Source organism: Hippopotamus amphibius, chromosome 16 (genome assembly GCF_030028045.1).
Source record: "Hippopotamus amphibius kiboko isolate mHipAmp2 chromosome 16, mHipAmp2.hap2, whole genome shotgun sequence".
Taxonomy (NCBI): Eukaryota; Metazoa; Chordata; class Mammalia; order Artiodactyla; family Hippopotamidae; genus Hippopotamus; species Hippopotamus amphibius.
The window spans coordinates 14585449-14601272 of NC_080201.1; the positions used below are offsets into that span (position 1 = coordinate 14585449).

The following is a 15824-nucleotide window of genomic DNA, read 5'->3' on the forward strand; positions in this document are numbered from 1 at the left end:
TGCAGCACATGGACTCAATAGTTGTGGCTCACGGGCTCTATAGTGCAGGCTCAATAGTTGTGGCGCACGGGCTTAGCTGCTCCGTGGCATGTGGGATCTTCCTGGAGCAGGGATCGAACCCATGTTCCCTGCATTGGCAGGCGGATTCTTAACCACTGCGTCACCTAGGAAGCCCGGCAGGTGAAATCTTAACCACTGCGCCTCCAGGGAAGTCCAAGAGCATTTTAAAATCCTTTCATTCAGTGCTTCTCAAACTGTGATTAAAGAATCTCTGGAAGTCCCCAAGACTGTTTCAGGGGGTCCATGAGACACAAACTATTTTCACAATACTAACTCATCATTTGTCAGCTTTATTGACATCCACACTGATAGTACAAAGGCAGTGGTGGGAAACACTATGGCACATTAGCACAAATCAGACCAGAGGCACCAAACTGTATTAGTAGTCACTGAATTCACTGCCACATACTTACACAGTGAAAGATGGAAGGGAGGGAGGGAGGGAGTTTCATTTAATACTGACATGACAGTAGTCATGACAAAGCAGTAAAAATGATTAGTTTTATTATACTTTGACTTTTTTTTTTTTTTTTAGGCCATGCCACATGGCTTGCAGGATCTCAGTTCCCTAATCAGGGGATTGAACCCAGGCCACCGCAGTGAAAGTCTGGAATCCTAACCATCAAGCTATCAAGGAACTCCCATATACCTTGACCCTTGAATGCACATTTTTTAATATTTGTGACAAAACAGTATGCATAAAGTATTTCCAGTTCATACTGAAATAAAGTGGCAATCTCAAAGAAAAGCACTTGTGTATTTGTTTCATTTGCAACTTAAACTACGATCTAGCTACTTTTAAAATGAACATCTTGTTTATTTGAAAAATAACCTGACAACTATAATTATTAAGATATGGTTATTTGGGAAACACTTTCTGGAAGAAGAGCCAAGTATCAAAGTGTAAGACAGACCAATGAGTTTTTAAATAACAAAGAACCAAACTTCACTGATATAGTTTCAGGTTCCACGTTGTAGCTAAACCTAAAGAAACTACCACTTATGGAGTTTTGGTATATAGTATCATAGAAGATTATCCACAGTTATCTGAAAAGCTATTGAAGTCCTCTTTCTTTTTCAAACTACATTATCTGTAAAAGGCGAGATCTTCTTTGTATATTTCAATCAAAACATAAGAAATCAAATGCAGGGACTTCCCTGGTGGTCCAGTGGCTAACACCTCACGCTCCCAGTACAAGAGGCCCGGGTTCGAGCCCTGGTCAGGGAACTAGATCCCACATGCCACAACCAAGAGTTCACAAGCTGCAACTAAACATCCCGCATGCCACAACTAAGACCAGGCGCAGCTAAATAAATAAATATACAAATATATATATATATATTTTAAAGAAATTGAATGAAGAAGCAAATATAAGCATCTAGCTGGCTTCCATTAGGTTAGATATTAAAGAAATTCACAAAATTGTAAAATACTGCCATTCTTCTCACTGAATTGTTTTTGTTCTGGAAAATAGTTTATTTTTCATAAAAACATTTTATTTGTGTTAACATTGTAAAGGGTTCGTTATTGGTAATTTTAAATGTACTAATAAATGGTTTTAGTCTTCCCTGAAGAACAAAGAAAGGAAACAGAAGGTAAAGTGTCAATCAGGTCTGCTACTTTCTACCAGTCTGAGTATTTAAGATAAAAATTACTGATAAAATAAAGTTTAACTCAACTATGGCTTTACCATTTAGGGTCCTAGTTCCCAAGAATATTTAGTTGACTCTTCATTCATTTTTCAATGATTATTTGCATAACGCAAGCTCTAAAAATATTATATCTAATTTTTAAAGATTTAATTCCAAGATCATTAACATCTTAGAGTTTTTCTAGGCCAATGAACAATGAAGTAAACATCATCATTAAACAGAAAAACTGCTGGGACACTATGATGCCCCATGATACAAACAAAGAGCAAAAAACACCACACAAATAAATTTTAAAAAACCATTAACAGATTAAAACAAAAACAAAAAAACCCCGAATGACCCAAAGTCCTTTAACTGAGCTTAAACTAAAGCGCCAGATCAATTCCCAACTATTAGTAGCTCTCTCCTAAATTCACTTGGGGCTTAGCTGGGTCTCATTAAAGTTAAACACAAAGATTCCTTCTTTGCCTATATGCCTCATTCTTCAATTTTTATCAAGCTACAAATCTACACTTGAGTTTGGTATTAACTCTCTAATATGAACTTGCTGCTAGACAGAACTGCCAAATTATCATGTGATTGAAGGCTTGAGTAATAAGGACAGCAGAGCATACAAAAACAAAAATTAAAGAAACTTTCAGAGGTCTGTCCAGAATAAATGTGTAAAGTCACATTAAACACCTGAAATGTAACCTCCATGACACCAAGAATTTCCGTCCATTTTTTTCATTCTCCATCCCCAAAGCTTACAATGGCTCCTGGCATACAACAGGTATACAATAAATAGTTGTTGAATAAATGGATCAACTTAGTATTTTCATTATTAATATTTATTTCAAGGCCAAAAAAGAATAAGATTCTCCCAAATTAAGTCACAGAGTCAATGTATTTTACATGATACACTCTATATTTATAAGCATTCATAATTCTCATTCTGAAAGTTTTCATTATCCATTGGGAAATTTTAAATTATAACATTTACCACAGCAAAATATATGAGTTCAGTGTCTACAAACTGGTCACCTATATCCCCCTGCTTCTACTTTTTGTCAAATACAGAAAAACTGTAAATGAAAAAGAAATCTAAAAAAGGAGATTAAACTGATAGACAAACCAAAACAAACCAAAAAGCACCTTTAACCAATATGGCCAACAGAACTTCCATAGCTTTCTAACAGAAATTTATTATAAGAGGGATACTAAGAAGAACTGTTAATTCCCTACTCACAGGTCGTCTAATTTCTCCAGAATGGCAAGCATCAACACATAACTGGACTAGTAAATCAGTAAAGCATCCATTAGAGAAAAAAGGACTTAGACAAAAATTCACAGGGCTAAATATAATTCCCAGCAACTGGAATCTGGGATTAGACTGCTGACAAGCAAGACCTCTCTTTTTACCTTTAAACGGTATTTATTCAGAATATACACTGGTAATTATTTAATAAATGCAATGTTTCATTATTCACGGTATTCAAAAAAAATATAAGAAAGCTCAGATTTACCAATGCTTTTTCTATTCTATGAAAGTCCAAATGCTTATTCATTGCTAAATAGTTACTATGACTCAAAATGTACAGCAATACCTTCATTTAGTTAAATTATTCCCTACAGAAGTTTTAATCCTTTGCTAAGCCTCTTTATATATAAGCTATAGAACCAAAAGCAGCTCAAACATATTCTAGACAGTAAATATAAAAAACAAATAGAAGCTTTTGATATCACACCCAAAAAAACCAAAAAAAACCCTAAAACTGCAAAGTAGTTATTAGAAGAAAGAAATTAAGACTTACTTCTTGATACAGTTGGTCATGAGAAGATGGACATCTTGTCTTTCATCTAACAGCAGCATTGCCCCTAAATAGCCAATGCGTTTGTCTGTGAATTTTTGAGAGGCAATAAGCTTGAGGCACTCCAACTACAAATTAAAAAAAAGAGAGAGAGAAAAAGAAAAAAGAAAAGAAAAAAATTAAGAAATTGCTACCATAATCAGGAAAGCAATGTTTTTAGCCCAGAGTCAATGGATAACTCAAGTACATAGGTATAACCTATATCATCAAACCACCCAAATAAAAGGCAAAGATTTAAGATCTTTCAATATCTTGATGATAATAATAATAAAGTTCTGAAACAGATCATCTTGTCAAGGTCCTATGGTATTTGTCATCCAAATAATCTGTGACGTTTACCTCAGATCTACATATTCATACAAACTACTAAAAGTGTTATCATAAGGTTTTAATAAACCTAATTCCTAATTTAATTCCCAGGTTATATTAAACAAACACCTAGCTCACATGTGTATTTAATGTCTGGTTCCTATTTTGAATATCAAAAACTCAGTAAGTAAAAATATACCAAAGTGCCAAACACTGTCCTAAACACCAGGAATGTACAACTGAAGAAGAGACAGACAATAACTAACTTTAACATAATGTGGAAAGTACTAAATTTAGGGCTCAAACCAAGTACTATGGACAGGTGAGGTTTTAGGAATCAAATACAGATGTAAACAAACAAACAAAAGCCAGAGGAAAACTCAGTAATGGAATTAATCAAAAATGTTTTATATGACTTCTTCTTTACACAATTCTTCTTTACAGAGTCCTCAGAGCTTAAGAATCCATGTAGTTATTTACAATAGCCAAGACATGCAAACAAGCCAAGTGCCCATCAACAGATGATTGGCTTAAGATGTGGTATATTTGTGTACAAATGTATATGTGTATATATGTATATATATTAATCATAAAAAAGAATGAAATAGTACCATTTGCAGCAACATGGATGGAACTAGAGAATACCATTTTTTTTTTTTTAATTTATTTACCTATCTATTTATTTATTTATTTATTTGGCTGTGTTGGGTCTTTTTTGCTGTGCGCAGGCTTTCTTTTTAGTTGTGGTGAGTGGGGGCTACTGTTCATTGTGGTGTGCGGGCTCCTTATTGCCGTGGCTTCACTTGTTGCGAAGCACGGGCTCTAGGCACATGAGATTCAGTAGTTGCAGCACATGGGCTCAACAGTTGTGGCGCACGGGCTTAGTTGCTCCGCGGCATGTGGGATCTTTCTGGAGCAGGGATGGAACCCATGTCCCCCGCCTTGGCAGGCAGATTCTCAACCACTGCGCCACCTAGGAAGCCCGAGAATACCATATTAAATGAAGTCAGAGAAAGACAAATGTTACATGATATTACTTATATGTAGAATCTACTATACATAAAATAGATAAGCAACAAGGATTTGCTGTATAGCACAGGGAACTATATTTGCTATCTTGTAATAACTTATAATGGAATATAATCTGAAAAAAATATTAAACTCAATGGGGGGGGTTGGATGGGATGAATTGGGGGATTGGGATTGCCATATATACATTACTAATAAGAAAAAAAATCAAATTGTACACTTTAAACACATGCAGTTTATTGTATGTCAATTATATCTCGATAAGTTATTAAAAAAAAAAAACTCAATCAGGACTTCCCAGGTGGCGCAGTGGTTAAGAATCTGCCTGTCAATGCAGGGGACACAGGTTCGAGCCCTGGTTTGGGAAGATTTCACATGCTGCAGAGCAACTAAGCCCGTGTGCCACAACTACTGAGCCTGTGTGCCACAACTACTGAAGCCCAAGAGCCTAGAGCCCATGCGCCACAACAAGAGAAGCTACGGCACTAAGAAGCCCACACTCCTCAACAAAGAGTAGCCCCTACTCTCCACAACTAGAGAAAGCCCTCATGCAGCAACGAAGACCCAACGCAGCCAAAAATATAAATAAATAAATAATTTTATTTAAAAAAAAAAACCTCAATCACTTTGCTGTATACCTGAAACACAAAAATATTGTAAATCAACAATACTTCAATTAAAAAAAAAAAGAGTCCCTGCAGTTAAACAGTTTGTCTCTCTCAGTCTTTCTTGAACGTCACAGTCACTCTAATATACTTTATCATCCCATCTTGACTAACATGGAAGAGACCAAACATTCCCTTTAGGGCAGTGGTTTTCAAAGGGTGTACACAAGTTAGACTCTTCAAGAAGAGTTTTTCAAACTATGCTCCCATTTAGAATCACTGCATTCCAAAGAAATCGGCTCAAATAGAGACTGGTGTACACAGGAATGTAAGAGCACATGAGACTACTTCCCATATGAATCTGCCTGTATGTATGAAGTCAAATTGAAGAACATAAAAGAGTTTACAAATAAATCTGTTTCAAACTATTTAAAAACTGCTCTCTCAATGTACCTACAATAAAAACACCTAAAGGTTGTGGGATGACTATACCATCATGAAAGCCTCCAAGGGAGAACAGCTAGGATCCCAAGGAAAACTGAAATGCCTCTGAGATCGACAAACATTATCTAAAAACTCCTCCCTTCCAACTACATATTCAATTTAAATTTCAAAAAACAATTTCTGAAATACAAGATGATTACAGTCATTCTTACAACGTAAGCAGAAAAATTAGTGCTGAGGTGAATGAGAAAATCACAAGTTAAAATGTTATTAGAAAAATCTTTCTCTTTTTCAAACTGAAGGTTTTTAAATCTCCCCATTTAATCATTCTATAAATATTTTAGCAGTGAAAGAAAATGTCCTAAGCATCAGGTATCACTGGTATGTTTATCGTACTTATGGAATCATGCTTCTGGCAAACACCAAGCATTACACAAATAAACTATCCAATAATTTTTTCTTAAGATGAACTAATGGGATGGACATTCTGGCTTTAATATTACTTCATATTTTTAAAGGCCAAGTTTTAAGACAGTCACACCAAAAGTCATCAATGACTGATTAGTACAATTTGTTGCCTTTTGTGACAGCTGTTAAAATTTACCTAATAACTAAATAGCCAAAAGAAAAACTAAAAGGGATAAATACTAAATTAATTCTTTTTTAATATTCCCCATTTGGTATAGTGACTTTGCTCCAAGATTATATACTGGAAATGGCCTCTGAAATATATCCTCCAGGGAAAGATTAACTCCGATCACACTTCACACTTAATGTGGCCAGCAACAGAGCTCATACTATACCACGTGTCATCATTAAAAGTGTTATCAAGGTTTTCAAATGTTGAAAAACAAAATGATTGGAGGGGGATACAATGGGATGTGGGTAAATGTGAGGAGAGGGCATCCACTTTTGAGCAACAATCACTAAAAACACAACTCAACATTTACATGAGTTACAGAAGAAAAATAGCAACCAATTAAATGTATCCACCCCTTAGACAACAATCTCAACTTCCTAAAGCTACTTGAAACTTCCACCTGAAACACTGCTAACCCACAAATCTAGCTTTAAATCCACCATAAAGAGTCCACCACCAAGATAACAGAAAACTTTTGCTTTTACCTCAAACTCTGTGAGCAAAGTCAAAAGACAAATGACAAACTTGGAAAAAATATTTGCAACTCATTTCACAGAAATGAAATCCTATACAATGGGATTCTACAAACTTATTTTTAAAAAGAACAACAAATATAAAAAGACAAAGACTATGAATAGACAGTTCAAACTAAAAAATAATCCAAACATACAAAATGAAGTTCAATCTCCTCATAAAACAAAAGCAAAGCCAACTAGGAAAATTTACTAAAAACATCACTGATCTGTACACCTGAAAAGGTTATATGAAAACATATAACCTGTGTTACATATAAAGAAAAAGAAATGCAAATCAAAACCAGACTGAGATACCACTTTTTAACCTATTAAGAGATAAAAAACTGTCATAATAGTGCAAGGACATTAGTAATGGGAGTATAAACTGGCACAAGATGTAATGAGAAATATTTGGCCTATCTAAATTACAAACACGCATACCCTTTGACTCAACAAATCCACTTTTAGGGACTTACAATACATTTATATTCACATATGAGCAAAATAATAGATATTCCATTGTAGTATTACTTTAAACAGTAAGATTGGAAATAAATGTCCATTAATAAGACATCATTTAAATAAATTATGAGTCACACATATAATGGAATACTATGTTGGATTTACTACCATGAGCATGTCAGTAAAGCTGGAAAAAATAAGTATAAGGAAGCTCTTTATATATTGGTATAGGCTAATCTTCAAGACATTAATAAGCGGACAGTGCATACAGTATGTTACAATATACTTCTGGAAGAGGCAAGAATATGTATGTCCATTGCCTGGAGATGTATAAAATGTCTCTGGAAGTATAGTAAAGAAACAAATACCACAAGTTGCCTATAAGGAGGGAAACTAAGTGATTGCAAGAGGACAGCAAGCAAGAGTTTTCATCATATACCCTTTTGTATCTTTTAAATTTTGCATCAATGAACTGTCACTATTTATTTCAAAGATATATAATATTGGGCTGGGAAGAAAAAAAACTGCAGGATAAAGAGAACTTATACCTAACCTGTGCTTAGAAAAGTTAATACAATAATATTATAATTAAAAAGGAAACAAACCGAAATCATTTGTTTCCCCCTCCAAAGTTAAACAACATATATTTCAAAAAACAACAAACAAGCATTTGAGTCTTGGGATCATTTCATGAAAAAGCCTTTGAAAAATCTAAGACCAGAATCCTATGAAAATATAACTCAGTAAATGGAAACAATCAGCCTTTTTAAGATAACGTAAACCCATAATGAGCAAACCACTGTGCTATTCTATCACACCTGTGATGCCGTAGGAGCTTGTTAAGAAGTATGCACCTTTCTTATCTCTATTCCCCATGATGGCTGTGCTTTTTTCTGCTGACAGTTATTTTGTTTTCTTTACCTACTATCAATTTCTCCCTTTAACAACTCTCTTAATATACTGATACTTGCTTATCCACAGCAACCTTCTCCCTCTTCCCCCACCTACATCCCAAAGGGCTGACTGTGATAACTCTGCTACTCACTGATTTTTTTTTATATTTACTTTCCAAATGTTTTGAGACACTATGGTTTTGTTTTAATTTAGAAAGTTCCTGCTTGCCCAAACCAATGTGCTAGTCATTCTCACTGACACACAAAAGGACACATAAAAGAAAACCAGCATTTGAATATTTATCGTAAAATATGATATATATAGTGATAATCATGTACAAGCTACTATGAAAACAAGGAAAGACACCCAATTCAGGTTAGAAACTAAGAAAACATCCAAAAAACGTTTCTATCTCTTTACATAACACTTAGTGGGATAGAAAGAAACCAATCAGAGTTAGCTGTGCCTCTCAAATCCTGGTTCTAGCTAAGAGACCTAAGAGAGTTATTTCAACAACCTGGACCTAGTTTCCTCATCATTAAGGTAGCTGAGCTACATCACGGAAGACAGTACCCTAACAGTTGTCCTACACTCCATGTCTTTAAGGCAAATAGTCACTAATTTTCTCCAGCTGATCCTTGAATTTTTCTCAGATTATTTTCTCAGCAGAAGCATTCCAGACAGCCATTAGCAACAAGCCTTAAGGGACTGAAGTTATCAGCACCCCTTAGAACAAATACAGTGCCTTAAAAATCACTAATCAAAACCACCTGGAAGAGTTCTACGATATATAGCTCACCCCCCAGGGTATTCTGTTGGAGCGGGTTTGAGGGAAAGCCTAACAACTTAATTTTTACATTCTTTTTCAAGATGACTCAATGTTCCAATTTTCTTTGAATTTCAAAGCAATTTTTAAAAGAAGAACTTTACCAAGTTTCTGGCCTTGTTACATTTTTCTGAAGCAAGTACAAATATTGCCTTTTACCAACATTTAATCTGGCTGCCCTTTAGAAAAAAGCTGCACTCATTTTGTTAGCTTTTCAAACAATTTCCCAAAAGGTCAAATGTACATATATGTTTGCTTTTAATTTAACAATGAGCCTTATGATATGAACAATCATCTTGATGAAAAGATGCAATTAAAATATTGTAAACATTAATGGATCTGCAATTGATTGGTTAGGTCTTTTAAAAAGTTACTTGTATTTCGCTTTAATATTCAGAAATAACTTTCTAGTTTACACACACATGCACACATTTTTGCAGAACAAGATTATAACTGCTTTACCACTATGTAGCCTGGCAACATAAAATCTGTATGGACCAGAGCCTGTTTTTTCATTCTTCTGGCATTAATACTCCTATTATATCCCATATTTTTTTCCTCTTGAGAAAATTTACTCAAAAATTTGACCCACTGAGCTTTATCAGTGGATCACTGTCATGTCATATGTCCTTAGCTATACAGGTAGAGACAATTGTCTTTGAATGTTTTAAACTTTACACAACGTATAATATTGTATTCCTGCTCTTTTCACTCAACATCTTTTGAGCATTACTCACATCCAGACAAGAAGCTCCAATTCAGTCATATTCATTGCTATGGAATGTCTCTTTTTAAACAGACAAAGAGGCTTGATTAGATTCAGGTTTATCGGTTTTTGTTTTGTTTTGATTTAGCAAACATAATTCACAGGTAGTGGTATGAACTTTCATCTGGAGGCATATAGTTATTTCTGGTGGTTGTCTCTCCTTTGTGACACTGGCAACACTGGTGATCATCAGGGGTTGCCAAATGGTAATATTCTAATTCTTCCATTCCATCCTCATTTATTAGCTGGACTATCCCTCTAAGGAGCAACTTCTCTATGTACACCATTGGATTACCGATGGCTCCTTCAGAAGGAACTACTGGTAAGGAAAGGCAGGATAAATGTTTCTTCTTATTTATCAGTTTTCAAAATAATGAGTCAGTTCTCTAATATTCTCCAAAGATAACCAATGAAGTTTTTTAAAAAATTTTTAATTACTGTTAACTCATTGATATAAACTTACTTGGTATGTTTCAATTATAATTATTACTTTTATTAAAGTTCAAACTTCCTCATTTTGAGGCATGACAGCCTTCTCTCGTGGTTACCAAATCCTTTTAATATGATCTCTATAGTTTTTCTTGATTTCTGGCACAGTACAACAGTCCAAGCTTATTTTGTACATTTCCTGCCCGAGATCTGGGATCAGCCATCTTTCCAATGGGCCTAACCCTTTTAGAATAAAAGGGTATTTCTTTTTATTTACGAAAAGGGTATTCTCAGAGACCACAATCTGAGCTTAAGGGTGCTCAAGGCAAGGATGCCTGCTATCACCTCTTTTCAATATTGTTCTACATGTACAACAGAGTAAGGAAACAAGAAAATGTTTAAGGATGGAAAAGGAAGGCAACTGCCATCACTTGCAGACAGTAGTGTTGATTATATGGAAACAACAGAGTCCACAGGGACTCTTAGACTAAGTAATGTTGTTGGGCAGATAAACAGACAAAAATCAATACATATATATTTATTATACTATATAATATATAATACACATATTACATATATTATATATTACATATTACATTTCTATATACCTACAACATAATTATTAAACATTTTAAAGATGCTATTTACAATAACAAGAGCTCCAAGGAACCTAGCAATGTTTCAAAGATGTGTAAGACCTTATGGAGAACACAGTAAAACTTTAGAGAAACTAAGGAAGTGAAATGCTATACTATACTGTACTGATGGAGAGGAAGACTACTGTAGACAGGTAATTGGGTACAGCAGGCAGGTTGTAACTGGGAAGAAAAAGAATGCATGTCCAGCCTAGAGAAGGTCGCCAGCCTACTACAGCCATGTGAAAATGTGGATCCAGCACTGCCAAATCCTGTGATTTCCTAAGAGAAACTAGAAATCCAAAGTTCTATGAGAAATTCTTTGATTTTTATATCTTGCCAGCAAATTCAAAACAATTTTAAGTACTGTGCAAGACAAACAAAATACACCATGAAAAATTTGGGCCCTGAGCCACTATTTTCAACTCCTGCAATCTACCCACTTCTTCAGAGATTCAACTTTATTTCTGAGTTGTGTTAAAGCCAGACACGTGAAAGGTTACAAACCCTACAAGAAATCTATCCTTGCTTTTGTTGTAAAAATGGTGAAGATGTGGTCTCTTACATTACTAAGAGAGTTCTAAATAAAAGACCCACGTAAGAACATCTCTTTTAGAATTCAGTGCTTTTCCTAAATTTCTAAATTTCCTAAATTGCTGTCCCTTAGGAAATGGTAAAATCAGTAATGTCTGACAGTTTTTCTAAGAATAAAACATAAATGTTTAACATTTACTAATTTAATTAACCTTTCGAATAACCCTATAAAGTAGTATTACGATTGTTGCCGTTTTACATATGAGGAAACAAGAAAGGTTAAGGTTCTTGCTCAAAAACACAAAGAGTAAAGCAACAAAGCCAGAATTCACATCGAGGCAGTCTGGTTCCTGCAGTTGTACTCTTAAATTCTAGTAACAACAACCACATAACTGATTTTTTTTTTCTTGCCTGAGCTGCCTCTCCAACAGCAGCTACACAGGCCCTGTGTTCTGAATTCTTCCTTCTCCTAACTCTTACTTTCTACTATTCTTTTTCTCTTTTAAATAGATGTTGGTAACGTATGCCATCTCAAATCCTTTATACTGCAAGGCAGGGGTAAAATAATTAATTAATTAACTTAATGCAAACAGCTATTTACAGATTTAAACTAAACACAAAAAATGAATAGGTTTTAAAGTTATACAAGGTTGAGTAACAAGTCACTTAAACTCTAAATTTCAGTTTAAACAAGTCACAAACTCTGAATTTCAGTTTTCTCATCTGTTCTATGTGGATACTACCTACCCTCATGGGTTTGATTGTAAAATTAAAATAAGACTTTTAAAATATGGTTATTAGAAATTTTTAAATTATACATTTGGCTCATTTAATTTCTGTTGTACAGTATCATGTTAGATACTGCAGTAAAAAAGAAAAAGAAACAGGTGAAATTAGCTTTAATATTTTATTTAACCCAATATATCTAAAATATCATTTCAACATATAATCAGCATAAAAATTGTTAGCTATTTTACATCTTTCTTTTGTACTAAGGCTTCTAAATACAGTATGTATTTTACACTTACAGCACATCTCAATTTGTACACTACATATCCATCAGAAATATTTGAACTGTATTCAGATTTCATAAGATTTACAATTGATAAAATAAATTCACATACCCAAGTTTTAAAAACATATTTAAGTTTTCCAATAACTGCATCAAGTACCGCCACCACCCCCCCAATTTATTTTCCTTTAATATTCGCCTCAGTTGAACTAGCCACATTTCTAAAGACCAGTGGCTACACAGTTAGTGCTATACAATGAACAGTGCAGGTCTAACACAGAAAATGCAACTAAAGGGTGGCTGTTTTTACATATAATTAAATGAAAATGGCACTGTGACTCATATATGCAGGAGAGAGAATCTCAATAGGAATCTTTCCACGGGTACATTACAAAAGGCAATTCTCATGGGCGGGGTACCAAATTACCCCGATATGGATAGGGCCATGACTTATTCAAATAGAGGAAACAGAATGAGGGCCTTAAAGTTATGATTCCTATTCCCACTCAGAAAAAAAATATTTATTTTTTGTATCAAAATTTTAGTAGTTTTCTTGCGTATTAACACTCAGTCCACCTAAGACTTAACTGTTTTATCTAATTAAGTTCTAAAACACCTAAAAAATGCCACCTAGACAGACCTGGAAAGCATATTTTATTTAAACATGTTACAGAAATAAATCTTAGAGATCTATATAGAGAAAGCTCCTTTACAAAATGAAATATCACCAAAGTCCATCCTACGATTTTAAATTCAAGAACACTCTTTGGAATATATAAATCTACTGTTTCCACGATGTTAACAATTAGGAGTTTTCCTTCCACTTGACTATCTAACTTAATGTGTCTACTTAAAATCAACCAACAAGAATATATGAACATCTATTTGCTTTATACTAATTATGTCATGTACTACATGAATAACCACCTAGATCCATTTCTGATAAACAGAAGATAAACTGATGACCATCTTTCCTGACAAATATATCAAAACATTAACAATATTATCTTTGAATAATGCAAATATGGGTGGTATTTTTTTCTCCTTGTACCTAGTACTGTGCATTCTTTCTTTTAATTTTGCAGTCTTTTCCTTAAAAAGACTACTTAGTATACAATTAAATTCTTAAGTGAAATAAAATTTAATAGCATTCATAAGAATTAAAAAACCCACTATACCCTTCTCTGTAATTCAATCTCCCATACGATATATAAATGTGGAAAGAAGAAAGCACTTATCACCAAGAACATCATGCCCAGACTGGCTATATGTGCTTGTGGGTAGGAGCGAATCAAGAGGCAGACCTGCATAGTGGTTATAGCTATCAAAGAATGAGGTAAGGACAAAATCCTTTACTTGGCATTACTTAGCAATCATTTAACTTCTTTTACTTAAAAACATCTGTCAGGAGTGTTCCTCCCTATAATATCACTGCGCTGAGCAAATAATTAAGAAAACATTTAGTAAACTTCTCTTAAATGTGTACTCATTATAGTCCAGGCCCTCTGACAGAACAATCACAGTCTACTGGTTAATCCCAGTCAATCTTTAAACTCACTGCCACCATCAAAACACACTCTAATCCACATAATGAGAGATTCCCAATGGAAAGGATAATTGATGGCAATATCATGCCTTTCCAGGTCTGCAGCTTTCTCTCTCAATTCTACCCTCAGTTCCACAATAATCAGACTACGAGGACATCAAAAATAGCCTGTCTTCCCAGGCAGGAAAGACTGACAGTCCCTGACCTATTGACATTAAAATAAGAGTACCCTTGCTAGATATGGTCTCAGCCCAGCCTACCTGTCCAAAGTGAGCAGGGTAGCCCAGCATGTGCATATATAGTAATTTTGCCACATTCCGACACCGGTATGTATTGTCTTCTTCTCTAAAAGATGACCGAATTGCAGCACATTCTTTCTGGATCATTTCTCGTTCCTCGGCTTGGGTTCGGGCTGTCCGGATGGTCCGGATCAGCTCCCGCAATCTGATGGGGGCTGGCATCCTCTGGATATGGAAAGACATTAAATAAAGATGTTTACATTTTTTACTACCAAAACCATTCACATAACTTCCCATACACACTTCTGATTTTTAAGAATTTAAGACTTGCTAAGTCCAGTAATACAAAGTTCCAGCACAGCAATTACATACAAACCCCTCAATTCTTTAAACCTCTGGAAAGAACACAAATAAAACTGTTAAGTATTAACTAAAGCAAAATAAGACATAAAATACACCAATGATGTAAAGCCTATCACAAATACCAAAATATCTTAGGAACTAACTCAATCCAAATCTTTAGGCAGTCCTTAAATTAAGGGAAGGTCTATGCCTAACCTTAGAGTAGAAAGATATTTTCTGCTCAACTGTTGTTAAACTCAACATAGCTCAACAAAGCATCAGATAAATACTGAATATGATCATAACCAAAGCTCAACTCCACAAAATGAGAAGTCAGGAGAAAAGACCAAACAGACTCACACACCTTTCCAAGAAACAAAATCATCTCAGTATACTAAGCACTTGTTGAAAACATGATGAGGAAAAAAAATAATAAACCAATCTCAGCAAACTGCTGACTGAAAAAAACGCACAACCTAAAAGCTGAGACATGTTTCATTCATGGCATTATTGAAGACTATAGCCAGGGATAGCTCTGAGGGACTGCTCCAAAGAGGTAAGCAAAGAGCCAGGATATATATGAGTTTCTGCAGAAAAAAACAAAACAAAACTAAAAACATACCAAAGGTGACTACTAATCACAAAAAACAGACACCTCAAGTTAACGATTTTAGTGCTTTTCTATGCATGGGAAAATGCAAGAGTCTGGGTTTATTGAAATCATTGTTTTGATATGCATCTTAACTATCTAGGGCAGGTATTCTGTTTTTCTCCATTCTAAATTCCCTTCAGGGTGCACCATCGGGTGGCTGCACTGGCAGCAGTGGCTGATGGCTTGATGGCAGGCAATACTCTTTGTTTATTGAAATGGCAGGCAACATTTTTTTTTTTTTTGGTTCACACAGGCATGAATGAAAAACAAAAGTTTATTTACATAGTAAAGAATTTTAAAAAAAGAACTTAGTATATTTCAGACTATATTCTAAGATCAAAACTAAACAAAAAGTTCTGGTTCTAGTGAAGATGGGAGTAAA

At 34.6% G+C, this 15824-nt stretch overlaps 1 protein-coding gene across 2 annotated transcripts in view; it reads right to left on the reverse strand.

The window, feature by feature from the left end:
* Window positions 1–15824, reverse strand: part of AP1G1 (adaptor related protein complex 1 subunit gamma 1) — a 73419-nt gene that overhangs the window by 36264 nt on the left and 21331 nt on the right. For both annotated transcript variants that reach the window (XM_057711134.1, XM_057711133.1), the window contains exons 2-3: window positions 14470–14673; window positions 3507–3631 (exon numbers count right to left, since the gene is read on the reverse strand). In XM_057711134.1, the coding sequence (XP_057567117.1) occupies window positions 3507–3631; window positions 14470–14670 (326 nt within the window). In that variant the 5' untranslated portion in view covers window positions 14671–14673. The remainder of the gene's footprint in view (window positions 1–3506; window positions 3632–14469; window positions 14674–15824) is intronic.